General features: G+C 33.6%; 1 protein-coding gene across 1 annotated transcript in view; it reads right to left on the minus strand.

Annotated features, from left to right (window-relative positions):
- Window positions 1–9,201: 9,201 nt before the first annotated feature.
- Window positions 9,202–21,777, minus strand: part of ADGRL3 (adhesion G protein-coupled receptor L3) — an 811,907-nt gene continuing 799,331 nt past the window's right edge. The window contains exon 25 of the mRNA XM_035004902.1: window positions 9,202–10,817. Within this exon, the coding sequence (XP_034860793.1) occupies window positions 10,018–10,817 (800 nt within the window). The 3' untranslated portion in view covers window positions 9,202–10,017. The remainder of the gene's footprint in view (window positions 10,818–21,777) is intronic.

The raw sequence follows: 21,777 nt of genomic DNA on the forward strand, positions 1-21,777 counted from the left end.
AGCTTGTTTGAAACTGAGACCCCAGACCTACTCCCGGACTAACACAAATCAAAATTTGCATCTTAACAAGAGTCTCATGTTACTCATATGCACTTTATAAATGAGAAACACAGTTGTTGAGAATGGATTCTTTGTCTCCAGTTGCTGTAGCCAAATGGACAGTTGATATTAGAACATAGGAAGCTATACCAAAATGAAGGGATTCAATGGTTAGGGCAGAATTTTTTTTTTTTTTTTTAAAGATTTTATTTATTTTTCAACAGAGGGAGAGAGGCAGCGAGAGAGGGAACACAAGCAGGGGGAGTGGGAGAGGGAGAAGCAGGCTTCCCGCTGAGCAGGGAGCCCGATGCGGGGCTCCATCCCAGGACCCGGGGATCATGACCTGAGCTGAAAGCAGACGCTTAACGATTGAGCCACCCAGGCGCCCTAGGGCAGAATTTTTAAGGCAGGATTCATTTCATTAATTGTTCTTCCTCCACCTACAGATTGGGACCAGACATTTAATGGAAATACTGTTACTATCATATTACTTTATCATGAGTTATAAAGTTATAAACTAACATTGGAGGAGTCACACATTTCCAACATTTCATTGACATAAAATACTCAGGAAAAAACCCAAAACTCAGTTGTAAGAAAAATATTTTGGGTAGTGTTTCACAGACTGAGTTCCATGGGTTAATAGTGCTCAATGTATTGCTCCTTAGGTTCCTTGAGGATTTCAGGACCAGATAATTTTTTAAAAAGATTTATCTATTTATTTTAGAGAGAGAGAAAGAGAGAGCTCATGTGCACACAAGCGGGGGCGGGGGGAGAGGGAGAGAGGATCAGACTCCTTGCTGAGGAGCCCGACACAGGGCTCTATTCCACGACCTGGAGATCATGACCCGAGCCAAAACGAAAGTCAGCCACTCAACCAACTAAGCCACCCAGGAGCCCCAGGGCCAGATAATTTTAAGAAACAATGCAGTAGAGTTTTGCAGTGTGTTCTCTGAAATTCTACAGTAAAAAAAAAAAAAAAAAAAATCTCTGTGACTGTTAAATCTGGCATCTCCCAGATATAATTAAACTTAGAACTGTTTTTTCCATCAAATGAGACCTGTGGAATGCAGATTATAAAATGCTGTATTTAATCGCTAGACGTTCAGTTGGTAAAACTGTTGTGTAAAGATTAAATATTGAGAAATTGCATACACAAAGACCAAGAAACTTGCAGTTATTATGCTGCTTTGATAATGGGATGAAATAGTCCTATAGATCAGAGTGGAACTTTAACTAGAATTTGAATTACAAGTATACTACTCTTCTCTGTCCATTATGTATATTGGGGAGGAAGTGGAGGAGTGATAATACAAACAAGACACACACACATGCAGTCTATTTAGCACTAACTCGGAATCTGTTTCAGACTTTTCTAAATAAGTGTTTCATGGGTGCCAAGTGCATTATATATGTATATATATTACACATTTATATATATATAAAGTATACTTTTATACATTTATATCACATACAAAATAAATATTGTATTTACTTTAGAGATGAGGAACCTATTCTTAGAAAAGTAATTCATTCAAAGATACAGAATCGGTGAAACCTCAATCTCTCTCTCAACTAACTCCTAGTTAAATGGAGTTTAAATACTTTTAGCGTCTTAAAAGTGGGCTCCATATTTTTCCAACATTCCCTTGGCTGTCTGTTACCCACCCTGCTTCTTATTTAAATGAAAAGGGGTGGGTTAATTTTTTTTAACCAGCTATTTAGTAGATGCAATATAACATTGTTAAAAATAAAAACGGACTTTATGAGATTTTTGTTCAAAATTCATTAGCTCTATGACTGTAAAATCTGAATTTAAATTTCCTCTGTGAAATGAGCATGAAAAAAAATCCACTTCACCATATTATTAGAAAGATTAAACGAGGCCAGTCAAAGTGCCAGGCACATCCTGGGCACTCAGAATCTGATGATTCCTCTTGATGTCCTTTGCAAATAATTCTTATGAAAATGTGTTTTCAATAGTATAAGGGAGAAGTATCTGAATTGGATTTTTCCAGCTGATATTTGTGTTCATTTTTCTGATGTTAAGAGTTAGTAAACGAAATAATCGGAGTCCCTGATGCTACAAAATGGTGATTCCATAATGTCTATCTTTGTGACCCACACCATATACTAATATTGATTGCGTCCTTTATTCAAAAGAAAGGCATGTCCCAGCACGGAAGTCCATCGTCTCCTTCGCACCAGAAGTTCATCAGTGGCTGACCGTCCCCCAGTTCGAGATGGGGATAAATAAGATTAGGTGACATTTGATTATATCTCAGTATTGGCAAACTTCAAGGGCAAATGGTAAGTTCTTATTTTAACTTCCTATCCTTCTGGAAAGAGCAAATCACCTTATGGTTACCTTGGATGGCAGCAGTTCTCTGAAGACATTAAAAAAATAAAAAGCCCTCGCATTTTACTTTTAATGTGTGAAGAAAGGGTGGGGGGAGGGCATGGAGATAGCAAGGAAATCTACTAGGAGTCTATGTTTCAATTACCCTGTAGTTCGAAAAACTGTCCCAAAACCAAAGTTTTGGCACTCCCATATAATAAAAGTGACTACATCACTTATTGTTTACTGATATTTTTTATTGAGGTTTGTAGCTCATGATTTTACATGTGATTGTACAGAGCATTTAAGAAAAAAAAAAGGTTGGAAGGGTTGTACAAGGGAAAAAAATCCAATAGATAGAAATCTGGAAGGTGTATATGATAAGATTAATTCCACGTGTAAATATATGAGAATGGTAAGAGACCAGAGCCTGCGATAGCTATATTCTTGTTCCTAGAAAGAGAAATTTTTCCTATCAATGAGAAATAACTTAGTTATTTTTAAAGATAAACTATCATTTTTAGAAAAGATAGATCTTGAATTAGATTTAATGCTTGGCAAGTGGGAAAACAGTATGGAGAAACTTCCCAGATTATCCTTCTACTTCCAATGCATTCACAGAAGCCAAATGAAAGGAAGTCAAGCTGACTCTGTTATTATTTTGTAGTTCATAGGCAAAGATTAGTGTGGGAATATACAAAGAAGGCTTGTTTATAAATGAACACATTCTGATTGTCTACAGCTGTTTCAAGACATATCATCTTTTATTACTAAGGATGGTAAAGGAAATCTTTATACTGAAATGAGGCATGGAAACCAACTTTGGGTGTTTTTTTTCCTCATCTTTCTTGATTCATGATGTTATTCAAAACATAAGAAGACATTGTGACAGCTTGAAATTCAAGGCATTAAAAACGCTCTAGAAGACTAGGCAGTGGTCAGCCTAAGAAGACCCTGTGTTCTAGTCACTGTATCCTGAGTTCCATCCCCAAAGACTTCTACGGACTGTTAAAGAGTTGATGACATTCGTGAGTTTTGCCGAACATTTTTCGAAGTCAACCAAGCCATTTCCTTTTGAAGCTAGGATCATTTTACCAGTTTTACCTTCAGAAGAATCAGGGAATTTTTAACCTTTAAAAAGCTACATTAGGTAGGGAACGTAAACACATTTCCTTGCCAATGTAGTGTGAAATTCTGCAGTCTTGGGCCGTTGAGAAAAACTTAATTCTTTAAAACTTAAAATCCTCCAATATTGGACTAACTGTAAATCTTTAATAACCTTAGATCACAGAGTGGAACATTCTCATTTCAAAATTACTCGTTCTGAATGGCAATGTTAATCTAAATTAGGTCCTTAGAAGTCAGCTTTCCTTTCCTCTTCTTTCAAGCTCTTTCCTTTAGCATTCTAGAATGAAAGAAGCATTGGGAATACTTTTAGACACATTTGGATTATGGAGTACTTTGATAACATGTCATACAACTGTCTGCAGAATTTTACGAATTGACTATAATAATTGAAGAGAGAGAGGACTTGAGAGTAATATTTTCAGCTGTGTAATTATTTGTTCAGTCTCAATGTAATATTCATAGATACAATAAATTACCCTGTAATATGAATATTGTTTGGTTATGAATTATCTTGCACAATGTACATAATTCCAATTTAATATTAATGTAGTGTTTATTAGAAAGATTCATAATAAAGCTCTAAAAGGTACAAAGCTACCAGTAGCATTAACTTTGTTGGCATACAATAGAGTAAGCAGATTAGAGAGTGAAAGTGAATTGAGGCAAAAATACTTATACTTAAGAAATATCTATAAAATATTCATGTTTCCTTGAGACAAGGTGTGGCTAGACAAGAAATATTTAAAGGGTGTGAAAAGTGTTTAGAGTTTCCTGTGGAATCAGCAGGATAAAATTATAATATGGTATACTTCAATTTTTGCTTTAATACATTAATAGCATTTGGTACACTAAGATTTTTACCACTCTGAACGATTTCATTATTTTTTCCTGGATTTTTTTTTTTTTTTTTTTTTTTGGTAACTCTAATTTAGGTCCTGCTACCTCACTGTAAGTCTGCCAACTTGGTTCTGCCCTTTTTCTGTTCATACTGTGATTGAAAAGACCTGGTTTTCCCAACAGAGGCTTTTTTTCCTTGTATAGTTTTCCTTGACTTCTTCATATAAATCAAAGTTCTCTTTTCACATGCCTTCTTAAAAATCATAGTTTGCATTTACCTGTGAAATACTCTAATGGGACTTCAATTAGAAAAATTTTGTGTGACATACTACTGAGAGAAAGAAACATCAAAACATAGTTGAAATGAAGATATTTCAATAATTTAAAGGTCCTGGATGTTAAAGACGTGTTGGCTTTTTTTTTAAAGAGGGTATAGCAATAACTTTATTGAAAATGAAAATATGCAAAACCATAATAACTACCTGTTTCATTGAAAAAAATCAGTTATTTCCCCTGCAAGCTGTAAATAAAAGGAATCAAAGTATGTAAGTGTGTGTATAGGTGAAAGTTAAAGATTGATTTCACTTTTAAAGCAAAGGGGAAGTAGAAGTAATCAGGTTAATTAGCAATCAGGAGTGATTCCTCTGATGGCCTAAGCAGGAAAGAAGCAGCTACCAACACTTTTTAATTAGAAATGAAAATTTAGATATTTATCAATATTTTTCAGATGGCTTAAAAAGGATATATTTGCTGATTACAAAACTGAATTTATGGTTGGGATTCATCAAATCTATTTTATGATCTCAAAGAAGCTTTCCATGTAGAATTCATTTGCACAAAAAAACTCCCATAAGCTATTTTGTAATGTTGCTACTTCATTCTTATGCTTCCATGTTCCTAATTTATTAATGTGCAGAAATCTAACATAAGATATAATTAAAGTATTTTTAGAAATGCATAGTAATTATTTATGTGGTGAGTTATAATCATGAATTACTAAACATGAACTAATTAAATCTTAATACCTTGGTACTACAATATACTAGGAAGATCGTACATATTGTTCTTTTATCTCACATACTTTTGTTAGAGAAGAAAAGACATTCTTGTCAATATTTTTAGAATTGCTCAAAATCAAATTAGGGTTTCTAATTTGTTTTGTTTATCTCTCTCTCTAAATCTGAATTGACACAGTAGTTCTATAGTGTTTTGTTTTGTTTTTTCCAAAAACATCTCAAGCAGTAGCACCTTGGTACAGTATTAATGAACAATTTCTAAAAACAAATTATTCTTTCACTAATAGGAGATGATTATTGATTAGTTGGAGTTGATCTTTAGACAACCCAGAAACTATTTTTCCTCTCCCTTTTGGTCTCTATAATGCAGAAAGTCAATCTTTAAAGTCTTTAATGTCATTTTTTAAAGTAAACAAACCAGTCAATCGATTTGAACATGTGTGGGGGGAAAAAGCTGAAGATATTGCCTAAAATTAAGTCTATAAATATTACTAATTGTCTTATATGTTTATCTGCATTACCATGAAACATTTCATCATACCAACTAAGTTAATATTAAAAAACAAAAAACCACTAAATTTTAAAGATCTTTTATCAATATGTTGACATTTTTAGGTTAATGGGGATTTAAAAAATATAGGTCATAAACTACACTTTTAATTTAGAGCCTTTGTGAATTTGTTTGACAATTTGTTTGACATATTTCCATTATCTGCATTTGATTAATACAGTTTCCTGATTATTTTCATTTCAACATAATTGTTCTCATGCAAATTCTTTTTTGTCATTATGATTATTTTAGCATAGCAATTTATTATTCAACTATAGTATTTTTAACTTTAGTAGTGTGGAACCAGAGGGATACTCAAAAAACTTAAAGGAAATCAAATCTATTTCTCCTTCACAAAATTTAGATTTCTCCATAAATATTATCAATTAGGAACATGGGCTGTGCAACAATCCAACAGTCTGTGATTCAGCTAAACATGAGGTCTGTTAGCTAGTGTCCTGATAAAGTAGCATGGGAAATAGACCTCAAAACGAAAAAAAAGTTCAAGAGTAAAACATTATGAAAATATTATTTTACTAGGAAATAATAATTGGTTTGTTTCATTGGCGTAACTTTTACTTGCGGCTATCCAAATAATGTGCTTATGTATGTACAGTATGTTTGGTGAAAATTTACTTTACAGAAAATCAGATAAACATATCAGAAATATGCAGATAAGTAGGTCATGTATGGCACAGGGTATTAAAACATAGTCAACCTAAGGTGGTAAAAAAACAAGAAAAAAATTTAAAATTATTAATTTATCAATAGCTACACAAGGGAAGACGTGGGGAAAAAAGTCAAGTTCAAGAATTCAACCCTTGCTAGTGTAAAATGGACTAAATGAATACATGGTAGATATACACAAATTTCTATTGAAATGTATACATAATTAATTTCTTTACTGTTTTGTTTTATTATAGTCACATAAAACTTGGGGGAACAATCTCTTTCTGTAAAAGTCTTTGGGATCTTAAGTCTTTCTGAAAGCACATCAATTATGATGTATTCAAATTCAAAAATCTCATCCTTTCATCTTGCTGCAAGAGCTTGGTAGTAACTGACAGTACGAAATGGCCTTCTGCGCCAATTTATGTATTCAAGTGATTTTCTTCAGCTTGGTCTATGTAAAGCTGGGAGGCTACCTGTTTCAAATTTCCACGTAATGAAACATAAAAGATAACGTGTGGGGAGGTAGCGATATCTGAAAATCAGAATTGGCAGCATCAGCAAGCTGAGTTGAGGTAGTTTCCCCATTCTGTGAAACTGGCTTCTTACTGACAGAGCTGCTTTCATATGGATTTCTGTTGAATTGGTAAAACAAGCATAAGTGCTCATAATCCACAGACCAACATCTGTGTTTCTGAAGTTACCTTAAACTTGTCAAAAAAGAGTTCTTTCATTACCAACTGTATTCTATGCAACAGATAGGATAACCACCTGTCAGGTGTTAATATTGCCATAGGGTGGTATGAGAAAACCTAATTACCATTAAAGCTTGAGGTTCTCCTGCAACTTAAAAAAAATCTGGAGACTTAAAAAATACTTCAGTTAAGTGACCAAAAAGGAATGATAAATAAGATATTCTAAGGTGATATTAAGGTTATGATGTACTCTGGTCCAGCACAGAATTTTTTTTTGTTGTATATTTTTAAACTATATATAGATTACTGGCTATTCTGTAAACTACTCCTTCTCATCTTAAGAAATTAATTTATAGATGGGTGGTGTTTAGATTTGGGGGGGAAAAGAAAAAAAGAAATCACCAAAATATCACATACTACAAGAGAAATTCTAATTTGGCAAATTCATTCTGGCTTTGCTCTAGAAGGGACTCCATGCTTAGACACTGCTGATAAGGGTTCTTCAGTAACTGGAGATGTAGAAAATTTCTTTGAAAGGACTTTTTTCCATATATGGGACAAGAAAAATTAGCATAAAAATATATTATCTTTATAAAATGGATATTCACTTTGCCATTATTCTGGCATTTTTTTAGCCAATTGAGTGACTTTAAATTTAACATCGAAATGGGACCTACAAGGAAGAAAAAGACATGACCCACCCCCTCCTCCAATTCCATACTTAAATCTCTGATTGAAGCTGGTTTTTATAGTAGGCATAGTGACTCCAGCTGGTTTATAAAATAAGCACATAGTAACATATTAACCTGCTTAAAAGTAAGTTATGTATCTTATTTCATCCAACATAAACATGCCCATCCCATTTCTCTGGTTTACTTTGTCTGCAAAAATGGTGTAATTTTGTGCTTAGGTTATCCATCTAGGCAGATTTGATTTCTTTTGCATGGCTCATTTGGGCCATAGAAGATTAGCAAAGTATATATAATGAAAACAGAAGGAAAGACGAGAAAAATGAAAAGAGTAATTAATCATATAGTACATACATCAAAACAATATCTTCTAAATCTCAATCAGTTGTTTATTGTTTGGCAAACAAGTTTCACTTTTACAACAAATATTAGTAATGAGGTCATCCAACTTTGAGACCATACAAAATGGATCATAAATTTAAAAAAAAAATTATATGTGCTGCTAATTTACCTCTTGTATTCCTACATTACTTAAAATCCTGTCAAATAAATAAATTTTCCTGTTAATAAACAGAAGTTTTTTGAAAAAAAATCACTTCAAAATAACTTGACCTTTCAATTCTTACTACAAGGGAGTGAATTTCCTTTAAAAATTGGTAGTGCAGGTGCCCACTTGGGGATCAGACTGAGCATTCAGCACTTTAACGCCTATGGGATACCGTTTGTTTTTTTTTTTACATGCAGAAGCCCCACTAGTTCTATTGACACCTCTTGACTTCTAGAATCATAGCTACTGTCTTGGTGATGAACTGCTTGCCAAATATGCTTTGCATTACAACAGATGTGCACTGTAAACATAGAAGTTCGTCCTGCTCTAATTTGCAAAAATGCTCTTGGAAATACTCTGACTGAATAAAGATATATAGTGAGGGAAGAAAGTCTAATTTTATTTATTTTATTTTTTTTGTAAAAAATAATTTGTATTACTAGAAAATGATTCTTATAAAGTGATAGTTTTATTTATTTATTTATTTATTTTTTGCCAGGTGAAATTTTAAAGAAAAAAAGCAATAAAAAAAAGAAGAAAGGAAGAAAGAGAAAAAGAAGGAAAGAAAGAAAGAAAGAAAGAAAGAAAGAAAGAAAGAAAGAAAGAAAGAAAAAGAAAGAAAAAAAGGAAAAGAGAAAAAAAGGAAAAGAGAGGAAAAAAAGGAAAAGAAAATGAAGGAAGAAAGCAAAGAAAGAAGAAAGGAAGGAAACTGCTCTCTTACTGGTAGACAAACTTGCAAGACCAGCACGAAAGAAAAAGAAAATATCTCTTTTTTTCCACTACATTAACAGGACTCAAATTCTGGAGGAACAGAAAGCTGACTATATGTGCAATGCTAGTATCTGTACATTACATAGAAATTGTTCAATTTTTTTCTGCCATTAGTTTTATCATCAGTTAATACAGCAAATCATAAAATATGCATTTAGCATATAATTCTAGAATTCCCCTCCATTTCATTATTTTGTTGTTTTATCTTGTATTCCACAGCTATTCCTGCTGCCGTGAATTCAGGTTGTGAGTGACTAAAAACCACTACGTGATGCAGTTTTGCTTTGTTTTTATGTTTGTTTGTGCAGCACTCCAATCTAGATGCAGCACTGTTACTAATTTCGAACAACCATTCTGGCCTTTTAAAAATCAGGTCCTTGTTATTATAGTAACAGAGCATCAGAGATGTTAGAACAAACACAACAGAATTCTACAAGGCCACAATGAGCGCCATTTTCTTCATATCTCGTTCATTAACATAATGAAGTCTCCATCTGAGGGGGAAAGACAGGAAAGGAGAGGGCACGGGGGAATTTCAGCAGTTATCTTTCTCCCCCGGGCTGACCTAAAAATCCCAGTTTAAAAAAAAAAAAAAAAAAAAAAAGTCTGGAAGTTTGTGTTTGTCTCTCAAGAACAGCATAAAGATTTAAGAGTACACACATTATTACCCCTGCTTATATCAACTCAGAACAGTCAACCAGCTGTTAGTTCTGTTGGCTTAAATTTCTGTGTCATCTTCTATAGACTAGTGACCAAATGAGCTGGTCCTTTCGAACTGCCCTCTGGAGGGGTCCCATCTTTGTTTGGAGGAACTATAAATCCATCACTGCTGCCACGTCCTAGCTGGTAGTAGGTGTGCAGCTGATGGACGTGGTTTCTGGAGCCTAGGTTTGGCATGCTTTTGTAGTAAACATCTTCGGCATCACCACATTTGGCCGGTGGGGGTTCGGTCTGGGTGCTGGTGGTAACGCTCTCTGTGGCAGGCACACCAGCCAGGGCCGGCATGCTGGTGTACAGAGAGTCCCTATGGGGTGACTGGAGATCCTCTGTGTGCTCGTTGGTTAGCAAAGGGAAAAAGCTCTCACTGTGGTCTTGGGGGAGCCGCCTTCTGGTGTAATGGTGTGGCTGGTGGTTCTCCGCGGAGTAGACCCTCGGGGGAAGCAAAGGAGCATCAGATTCCTCATGGATGAGTTCCAGGCCCAAACTCTCCTCATGGTTAAAGGAGGTGGCGTCATCCAGGACAATGGCATCATCTTCACTCCCACTGCCGAGGTTATTCACCAGCTTGTTCATCAGATTCCTGTTCTGTTCACTGGAGCGCTCGTGGTTGTTCAGGTAAGACGGGATATAGTTGGAAGTGAGTTCCTTCAGAATCTTTTTCTCTAGGGCGGTCTCGTTGTGGTTATAGCCACGGTCTATGATTTGCACACAGTTGCTCAGGTATTCACCACTGGCAATGCTGTAACTATTGCCATGGTTACCATTCAGTGGTAGAGTATCCATGACACTTGTATCCCTGGCATTGTTCAGAAGCCCCTCTGAAAAAGATTACAGAACACTATGACATTTACATCCAGTTGGCCACAGAACACACACACAAACACAAAAGCAAAAACATCCGACCATGAAAGATGTATAAATTGCTAGCATGTTTAATTAAGTATCGAATGTTTGGAAATAAATGAAAAAGACTAGTAAGTCTATATGTACGTATCTATATATACACTTGGGCAATTGATAGAAACCCTATAAATGGAAAAGCATCTAAAATAAATCTTTAAAATAGTAATTTTTAAAAACCTATGAATTTGCAATTTCCACACAAGCATTGCCTGATATTATCTAAAGCATATTTGGCTATAACTTAGAAAAAAAAAAACCACAAAATTTTGGTGTAATCATTCGTAGCTTTCAATTTATACACATCAAAGTCAATTCAATAATTCATTACCTTTAATTTTACATGTCTTAACATTAAAATAGGTATAATATTAACATAATTCATGTGTGGTGCTTTGAATATGCTGGTCAAAAGGAAGAGAATCAAGCACTTTCTAAGAATTTGATAAAGAATTTCGTAAGATTCAAATTAATTCCTACACACAAAACCACAAAAGGATTATGTTAAATTTGTCAGAGTGATGTACTCATGAAATAATGCTTAGTCAAATAAATGGCACATCAAAATAATTTGCACATAGGAGTTTTCAAAACAAAAATATTTGGATTTACTTTCTAATTTTTTTCCTACATATAAACCCATTAGTGATTGTTTAGGGTCAGTAGATAATAATATTACAAGAGAATGTGTAAAGACACAGGGATCTGATTCCTAAAAACATAGTGTCAGTATTAAAGATTCCATGCCATAATGAGTGATGACTTTGTGTGCATATATTAAACTTTGAGTTTAAAGGAGATTAAACATTTTATTCTGGGAAGAAATAATTGCAGTGAAATAAAATTTAACCACATGCTTCTTCAAGGTTTTTGCATTCTCTTGAATAAACAGAAATCCAAGAATCTATAATAGTTCCAAAATCAGTTAAAATGCAACCACGAAAGAAAACACAAACATTTAACCAATACTCATAAATAAGAAAGGATATTTCTTTACAGAACAATTAATTGAAGAATTCTATTAAACTTCTCAATACACTGCTAACTTGTGAAAATATAGCATTCATTCTATATCTGTGATGCAGTTATGTTTATCCAAAACTGAACTCATTCATTGCTGGTTTAAATAAAGTCTCCCAAATGTATCAATTTTTATATGGACTTCTGATGCATACTCTGTACTCAAGTAACAGTTTCCAAAAACAGGAACGCATAAAGGATTCATTAAAAGGCAGCCATCACAGACATAGGGTGAAGCGATTTATTTTCATGTTATAAGATATCTTGTAGACAAATCCACAATGTTAAGAAAAATAAAAGTAAATGCTTTTTAAAGGGCCATATGTGATGGGTGATTGCTGCTGTGGAGGCCGCCATGGTATGCTGGATGGTTATGGTTGAGTGACTGATGCATTGAAACGTGTGTATTACTTCTGTTGTCAATGCATTAGGTACAGGTTGGAAACAGCCATAGTAAAATAAAGTGGGTATGTTGCATGTGACATACATTTGTATGATGGAATGTACTAATAAAAATTAAAAGTTTATGCATTACTTAGCAAAAATAAATGCTTAATTTAAAAACAATTTAACTCACACAAACATTACATGAGACTTAACAACTATGTTGATCATGTGACACAATAAAAGAATCAGACAACAAAAGCGTCTAATCTCTATTAACATAAATTTATATAAGTCGATTCAAAGGCTCTTTAGTTTTTAAATTGTGAGATGAACTGTTTTTAATAACTACATCATCTATATGTGATGCAATAAAAGTGAACTAAAAAAAATTACATTTGATATGCAATGTTTAGCTTTACTCCCATACTTGTCTCTCTGTAGGGCTCTAAACGACAGCATGAAGAAAAGGAAAGAAAAAACAACAAGTAAGCTTACAGCGACAGTAGAAGAAACATGAGTAAAAAGCAAATTGATGATATGCAGAAAAAAGAGTCAAAGGAAATAATTTCCACTGCCCCAAAATTCATGAGTCTGTGTTACATGGTTTATCATAATTAAAAATACTGAAATGTTAGTCAGAAAATAAGAAACCCCCCTTAACACATGCTAATAACATGAGTCTTTAATAAGCGTTTGCACAATTTATAAATGTCAAACAAAAACACATTTATTTTAAAGTTCAGATTATCACACCAACCAAGGAGAGTAAAGATTTGAGTGCCAGCCAGGACGATTCCCACAACTCTATTTCAATATTGCATTTTTATGTTTATGTATGTCTGAACATACCTGCTTCTAAGGAATGTTATTTAACTTTAAAATTTTTCAGTAAAATTATAAATAAAATCTTTAGCTTGTATACAGAGAAAAAAAAAAACGACACAGTTGTAGCTTTCCATAACTGTGAGTTTTTTCCTTTATGTATCTTTTCTCTTCATGTAAAAAGGTTATCTTTCCCCCACTGTACCTATACAAATGTTTCTTATCATTTGTGAATAATACTGATCAGAACTGTCATTTCTGGAACTCTTATTCAAAAGCTGTGTAACTATGGAGAAAAAAAAAGGTTAAATCCAACCATTATTCAGTATCAAGACAAAGTGAGGGGAAGAAAAATACCACCATCAATATCAGGTTTTCTTCTGGATTGTTGCACAATCATTTGCAATCAAACATTTTTAGAGTCAATCCTTTAAAAAATGATCCTAGCAAAATTATTTTTTATTTATTTTATTTATTTATTTTTAATTTTTTTATTACTATGTTATGTTAATCACGATACATTACATCATTAGTTTTTGACAAAATTCTTTTTTAAAAAACACTCATATTTTAATCAGGTCATAAAGGACGGCTCTTGCTGATTTTGTTTACAGGAAAGTTAAATCATCACAAAAATAAAAACCAGGAAGCTCACTGGGCTAACTCATTTGAGGAGATTCCAACTGGTCATAAGTTAACCATTGCTTTAGAGATACGGTTTTTGCACTTAAAAGTTGATTTGCTTCTCAGAAAAGACCAACAATATTTCAAAATGGAGAGGAAAGTTCTTTTAAAGTTTCCAAATAACTTTAGAAAAATAATTTGAATTGAAGAGCCAAACCAGTATAGTAACAGATGGAAATTGTTTGTAAGCTCATTATGGCTTCTTCCCTAAATGACAGAATTTTAGAACTGGAAAGCCCATAAGAAGATAATTGAAGTTCAACCCCTGCTTTTCAGGGATGAAGAAACTGCAGCCAAGATAGGCTGAGCCTTATCTAACCCCACCCTCCTAATCAATGGCAGAACTGAGATGAGAAAGAAAATCTCATAGATTTCCTCTGTCCACTACCATCTATGTCCTCTTCACATCTGCCTTAGGCTTTGAAGCCATAACAGAATATTTATATATTATATATATATATATATGTATATATATATATATATAACATAATATTTATATATATATAAGATATATAAATATATAAATAAGAGCTATATATATATTTATATATTTTATAATACAATCTTATATTCTTACCCACTATAATGTATTCCTCATTATATCCTGCCCTAAGGATATGTCTTTCTTTAAGTTGGAGGGGAGAATTAAATTACTTTAAAATGTAAGTTATTTTGTAAAATCATGACATCCTCTCTATTTTCTGTCTTGTTGACAGGTTAATCTATAGTGAGATTTATCTTACAAAAATTGAATTCTTCAGTACTGACAAGAAGATAATCGTCCAGAAATACTATGCATGAAGTTGTAAATATTTCCACAGACAGAATCTGAATCCAATATAACAAAAGTATATTACTCATCTTTATTCCTAACTCTGTATGCTTCAGTAACTCTATAAATACATCTTGACATATTTTAAATAAAGGCATGACAGACAAATATGGATACTTTAAATCTGAATATTTTAAATCTAAATGCTTCTTTGCTTGGATGGCATTGGTGCAACTGAATTAGAGAACCCACAGAACAGAACCAAGTGGTAATTCAACATAAACCACTCCAGTACATACCGAGTCACCTATATTTCAAGTAAGATTCCCCCTTGCCAGTAAGAATATTAAGTGCATTCATCTGAAAGCATAAGATTAGTAGCAATTTGACAATCACTAAGATTTATTTTTGGTCAGTGGTAAAAAGAATTATTTTAAGCACTACCATAGTTTAACATCTTAAAAAAATCTTAAAACATAAAACAATTAAACAATTTCACTTCTGACTCTGAAAAACATGAATAAGATTATTTACTTTTGTTTTTAAGAAAAGTCAGTAGAACTTATTTAATTTACTGACAAACACAATAAATCCATTCAGAAGAACACTTTGTGAATTTATTGATGATCTTAAGAGCAATATTCAGCAATAAATTTCACAGGAATAAAACTTTATACCTATATGGTATTATTTTAAATTTTCCGTCGAGAGAATTTCACTTTGATAGTGTTTATAGTAGTGTTCCATCCTTAGAAAAATCCCCTAATTTATAATATAGGTAAAAATAAAATAAGACAAGAAGGCAGATATTGAATTAGGGAAAACAGATAGATTAATAATTGTTAGTTTTTCATTACATAAGACATTAGAAATTATATCTGAATAATCAAAACAGCTGAACAAAAGGTTATCTAAATTTTTACTAGTTTTATAACAATATTAAATAAGTAAAACATTTTTTACAGTTTTTCTAACAACTCTTCACATAAAGTGAATAATGTAGAATAGATTTAATTTGCAGATATGATACAAATATTCACTTAACATTACTGAAAACTTACTAATATGTCAGCACATTGTAAAATGTTTATAATGATACAATTATCTGTCAGTTTAATGAAAAAAAACAAGCATTCATAAGGTCTGCTACATTGCTCTGTTAAGCTGCATTTGTTGTGTTGTGAAAGGTACACTTTACTGAGTGCCACAATGAAATAGGGACATTGACAAAGGAGAGACAATTTAGAAGGGGCACCACAAAGAAGGACCCAGAAACTATCTCATATTGATGGCACTGAGGTTGTTTTACTAGGGAAAAGGAGGACGGAAAGGAGCCAGATGAGCGGCTTTCAAAAGTATTTAAAAGGATTGAGAGAGAGAGCAGAAGAATACTTTGCTCTTCTTTACTCTAGAGGGCAAATCAAAGCATTCTGGCCAGAGGCAAATTTTGGCTCAGTGGAAGGAAAAAAATGTATGTAACAAATGGAGCATTTCAACAATTGAATGTATGAAATCCTGAGGTGAGAAGGGTCCCATTAGAGGAGATGGACACAGGCTGACAGCACGTCAGCAATGTGGTGAAGAGGATCCGTGAACTCTGTCCCTTCTTTTGATTCTAAAAGTCTGTGATTCTTAGACAGGCAGGCCTTACGAAACTTGATAAATCTAAAGTTCCCTTAATTACTTCATCCTACTGAGAAACAGTTTGACCATATTCCTGAAGTCACTTCTGTATTACTGACTTCAGTATTTTTGAAATAATTTAAAATCATCCTATGTATCTGGCTAGGTGTCACCTAGGAACCTCAGAAGGTTTTAGACACCCAATGGCAGCACTGAAACACACACACTTTTAAGGAATGGCCATTCACACCAAGTTTTATGCACTCGTGACACTGATATTTTATCTCTGACTGAGAAGGAAAAGAAAATGCAAAGATTCCCACAGAGAGTAATAGGAATTCTATTCAAAATTGCCTGGGAAAGCTAAATACTGCTAATCTATCACATCCAACTTCAAAGAACCACTTAAGCCTCTTTGTTACAGTGAATTTTCTTTCAAATATAATATTACATAATTGGATCCCTAACTAGGACTTTTCTTTTAGGAAACTTTTATTTGAATAGTTCTTTCCCGTGGTCTCTTCCGTATGATACGAATATTTTTAATTTCTTGTGCTCCAGTACATTTTTTTATTCTTAGAAAAGGTAAAGCCATGTCCAAACACTTAGAGTAGAAGTGGTTTTAAAGAGATTTATACTTATTTGTTTGAGATGCAATTAAATTTGTATATCATTTAAAGCTGGAGGATATTCAGAAGAACCATATCCCAAAGCCTTGCTTTTTGCACCCAGCCACAGTAGAAAAAAAATCATGATGTTCCTGAGCCAGCTCACATTGGCAATGGCAAGCTAGTGGAGAACCTGACTTGCTATTGTTCAGCTCAGTAGCAAACTGAATGGCTCTTTTCTCCACGGCTTAGTTCAATGTAATTTTCCATGGAGTTGGCCTGAGTGCTGGCAATGCCTTGCGCCTAGAGTGTGCTTCATGGCCTAATAATGTTAAGATTATTTTCTTGGTCTTACAACATTAAGACTCTTGAATCAAGTCTCCTTTTATCTTACTTACCTTAGGCAAATATCTCATTTCTCAAAATAAATACATAGGTATTTAATAGAGAAATCAATCAACAACAAGAAAAGCACCGACACATCACAGTACATTTTATAACGTTACAGAGAAACAAACACAGATTGATGAATCAAGCATTTGTTTATCAGAAAGAAGGAATCCATTGGTTACTAAGGAAAACCTAAGGAAAATGGAAAATAAAAGCACCAAGAGGGGTGGAAGGCGAAAGGAGTCTGTGTGTCTGCTTCCAAAAGAAAGAAAAGGCAGTGGAAGGAAAGAAAAATAGAATGTGGCCATAAAGCTACATAAAATGGGACTCTCACTTGAAAAAATTAAGATAAACTCCAGCACACCTTGTGCGTTGTACATGCTGGCAGAAGGGTTGTTACAGACCGCCGGTTCCCCAAGCAATGTATTATAGGGATTGTTAGTACCATGCGGACGAAGCAGAGCATTGCTTATAAGATGATTAGCCATGGCTCCTGGAGCAGCCCCATAGAGAGACAGAGAAAAAAAAAAAGGTCAATCAGGCAAATGTGTTTGAAAAAAAGAAAGGAAACATTTAGAAAGACAACAGTTGATATAGCCCTGATTACAGGCAGGCAGCTAATTAGACTCAAAAATATATGGCACTAAAGCACACATGTTTCCAATAAGGCACATATCCGAGAGTCACTGGGAAAGAAAATGGTTTACAATGTTGATTAAGCCACATTTAGGGTGTTCTCTTTCCCAAAATATAAGCAAGAATATACTCCCATGCTTGCTAAAAATAAAAAAAAAAAATTAAAAAAGCAAAATATAGTCTTCCATACAAACAAAACAAAACAAAAGCTGGAAAAAAAAATTAAAACACAGAAAAGCCAAAATAAACAAAACATTCCCTCATTCACCGAAACGATTGTGTTGTTCTCAATGAAAATAAAAAAAGAATAAAAGGCAACATTACGATAAAACACTCATTTGGAGAGCAGTTGTTGACACAACAGAAGAATTTGACATTTCTTAAAATTCTGTGAAAGGAATTCCTTAAATTGAAATAAAATAAAGTATAATCACTCTTATTAGTACACCGTAGTAAGCATACTAATTAGGTGAATTTACAAATCTGATAAAATAATCATATGGGTATTATTTTAAAATATTTAAAAAAAATATTCACTCCATAATATCCAGCACATATATAATTCCATTTTCCATTTTCCAATTGGTTGTTCAACTTTGGCACAGCAAAGACACAAAGTAAAATTATTTCATCTCTTTGAGTAGATGTACTTAGTTATAACATATCATCAGTATGAGTTGCAACCTCCCACCTTCCAAAACTCCTTAACCAAAAAAAGCAAAAGATCAGAGGAACAGTTTGATTAAATATAACTAAGCCATGTATCAAATGAATGCAGAATGCATGTTTATGTTAGATGATAAAGAAAATGTGACTGAGGAAAGGAAAATGCAAATTGTATGGGGATAGTCAGGTTAAACACAAGTATATGGTAACTTCAATATACATATTAGAGAATTAAAATACAATCTACAGACCAGGAGAGGATATTTGCAAACAAATTCAACAAAAGACTACTATCTGGAATATAGAAAGCACTCTTGAAAGTCAACAATAAAACAACAACAACAACAATTTAAAAAAACCCAGGGCGCCTGGGTGGCTCAGTTTGTTAAGCGACTGCCTTTGGCTGGGGTCATGATCCTGGAGTCCCGGGATCGAGTCCCGCATCGGGCTCCCTGCTCAGCGGGGAGTCTGCTTCTCCCTCTGACCCTCCCCCCTCTCATGTTCTCTCTCTCATTCTCTCTCTCAAATAAATAAATAAATAAATCTTAAAAAAATAAAAAAATAAACCCAAAACAGAAAACAAACAAAAACCCAATCCAATTAGAAAATGGACCAAAGACATAGACATTTCGTAGCAGAGGATATACAGGTGGAAAACAAGCCCATGAAAAGAATTGCTATTAGCTACTGGGAAATACAGATTAAAACAACAGTATGGTATCACTACCCTGATAACATGCTGAAAATTTCAGTGGTGACAACATTAAATGCTGACAAGGGTGAAGAGAAACTGGATCATTCATACTTTGCTGAGGGAATGTAAAATAGTAGAGCTACTCTGGAAAACAGTTTGGCAGTTACTTACAGAACTAAGCATGCAGTTGCCGTACCACCCAGCAATCATACTCTTGGTTGGACATTCATCCCAGATGAAATGGAAATTTACGTTCACGTAAAAACCTAGGCATGGATATTTATGCAGCTTTATTTATAATAGTCCATAATGGGAAACGGCCCAGATATCTTTCAACTGGTGAATGGTTAAACAATCTGTGGCACATCCTTACAATGGAATACTATTCAGCAATAAAAAGGAACAATTATTGATACACATAACAAACTGAATGAATCCCTGGATAATAATAGAGAGTAAAAAAGACAATCTGAAGGTTATGTGCTGAATGATTCCATATATATTTCCATATATATATATATATATATATATAATATTCTTGAAATGACAAAATTATAGAAACAGAGAAGACATTAGTGGTTGACAGAGTTAAAGATGCAAGGGGGAGGGAAGTGGATATGGTCATATGATTATAAAGAGGCAACATGAGGCTTCCTTGTGGTTATGGAGCTTCTCTGTGTCTTGACTACAGTGCTATAACACAACACACTCTTGTGACAGAACTGGATTGAACTAAACACACACACACACAAATACAATTAAATATAATTAATATTGAAGACATCTGAACAAGATTGCTAGATATTGGTCAATATCTTGGCAGTGATTTTGTAGTATAGTTTTACAAGATATTATTGAGGAACACTGGGCACAAGGTGTGCAATCTCTTCATTATTTCATATAACTGTAAGTGGATCTATGTTTATCTCAAAATAATAAGTAATCTATAAATGAAACAAAAATGTTATTTGTAGAAAATGTAAAAAAAAATGAGAAGAAAAAACTTGGCCATAGTAGTTTTAATATTTTGTTTGAAATCATAGCTCTTTGTGATACAGTAAATTACCAATCAAATAATACATACTTTATCTTGTTTTTTATTTTTTAAAGTAAGCTCTATGCCCAACGGGGGGGCTTGAATTGATGACCCTGAGATTAAGAGTTGCATGCTCTACTGACTAAGCCAGCCAAGCGCCCCAAATAACATATACTTTAACCTCAAATATGGGTAAGTGAACACCTCTAGAGTTACAGGACAATATAGCTTGTCAGATCTCTAGAGATGGTAGGTTTCAATTCTTATAGGAAATAAGCCATGCGTATGTATTCTATACATCCTGTGAAGAACTAGCACAGGACTAGCACAGAATTTTTCACTTATTAAATGAGTATTTGCTGAAATTGTACAACATATACATTCAAATGGTTTTAACACAGTGAGATGGCAGATCTTCAATTTATCATACAATGAGTCAATCAGGCTATTAACTTCCACTGATAAATTAAATATATAGAATGCTAGCAAGGAAAACTACAAGGAGTTGGCTATAGTGCCTTTTAGATAAGAAATGGAATATTGTAGGGACGCCTGGGTGGCTCAGTCGGCTAAGCGTCTGCCTTCAGCTCAGGTCATGATCCCAGGGTCCTGGGATCGAGTCCCGCATCGGGCTCCCCGCTCAGCGGGAAGCCTGCCTCTCCCTCTGCCTCTGTCGCTCTCCCTGCTTGTGCTCTCTGTCTTTTTCTCTCTGACAAATAAATAAAATCTTAAAAAAAAAAAAAAGAAATGGAATATTGTAAATCTTAAACATGTGTATCATTAATGTTACACAAATTTAAGACTGTTAGAGACTAGATTGGGTTTGCACAACATTTTTAAAAAGCAAATTACCTGTAAATTGTACCTGATACCTAACATTTATTATTGTAGCTTCTTTCAAGTAAAAAGGAAAGTTAGTCTTCCAACACAAATGATTACTTTCTAAAATTACTCTAAGAATTTCAATAGAAAATGAAATGTGTAAACAACTTAAAATGAACCAGGGTAAAAACTTAAAAATAGAAAATTGCTCAAAATCATTACATTCTTTCACACATCAAATAAGGGACCTTTATGGCTGGGGCTTACATCTTTATTCTATACATCTTCCTTCATTACTACATATGACTTAATTTGGACCAATTAAAAAACAACAAATCTGTAAAAATTGCATGCTACTCACCCCCCCTTGCTTCATATGGATTACAAAAGAAAATATTCCTTTGTCATACCTATCTCTCTATATTTTTTTCTATACCAATGTAAAAGAATATACTCGTTAGGTGCTTTAGGATAAAGAAACAGGTGAGTTGGGAAGAACCAAACATAAGCAAAAAGCAGGTGACTCAATATTTTGTTTTCTGTTTATCATTGTTTATGAAAAATCAAAATATAAGGACAAAAAAATTTAATCATACAAAAATGGAGGTCTGTAGTTGAATTCTAATGAAGCTATCAAAATTGTGACAGATAATCCATCTGGCTATAGCTTTCCTAGCATAAAGTTCTAAACCAGTTCTTGAAAGTATTTTCTAGTTTT

This window comes from Mirounga leonina, unplaced genomic scaffold (assembly GCF_011800145.1).
Source record: "Mirounga leonina isolate KUSES-001 unplaced genomic scaffold, KU_Mleo_1.0 Mir_129, whole genome shotgun sequence".
In the NCBI taxonomy this organism is placed as follows: domain Eukaryota; kingdom Metazoa; phylum Chordata; class Mammalia; order Carnivora; family Phocidae; genus Mirounga; species Mirounga leonina.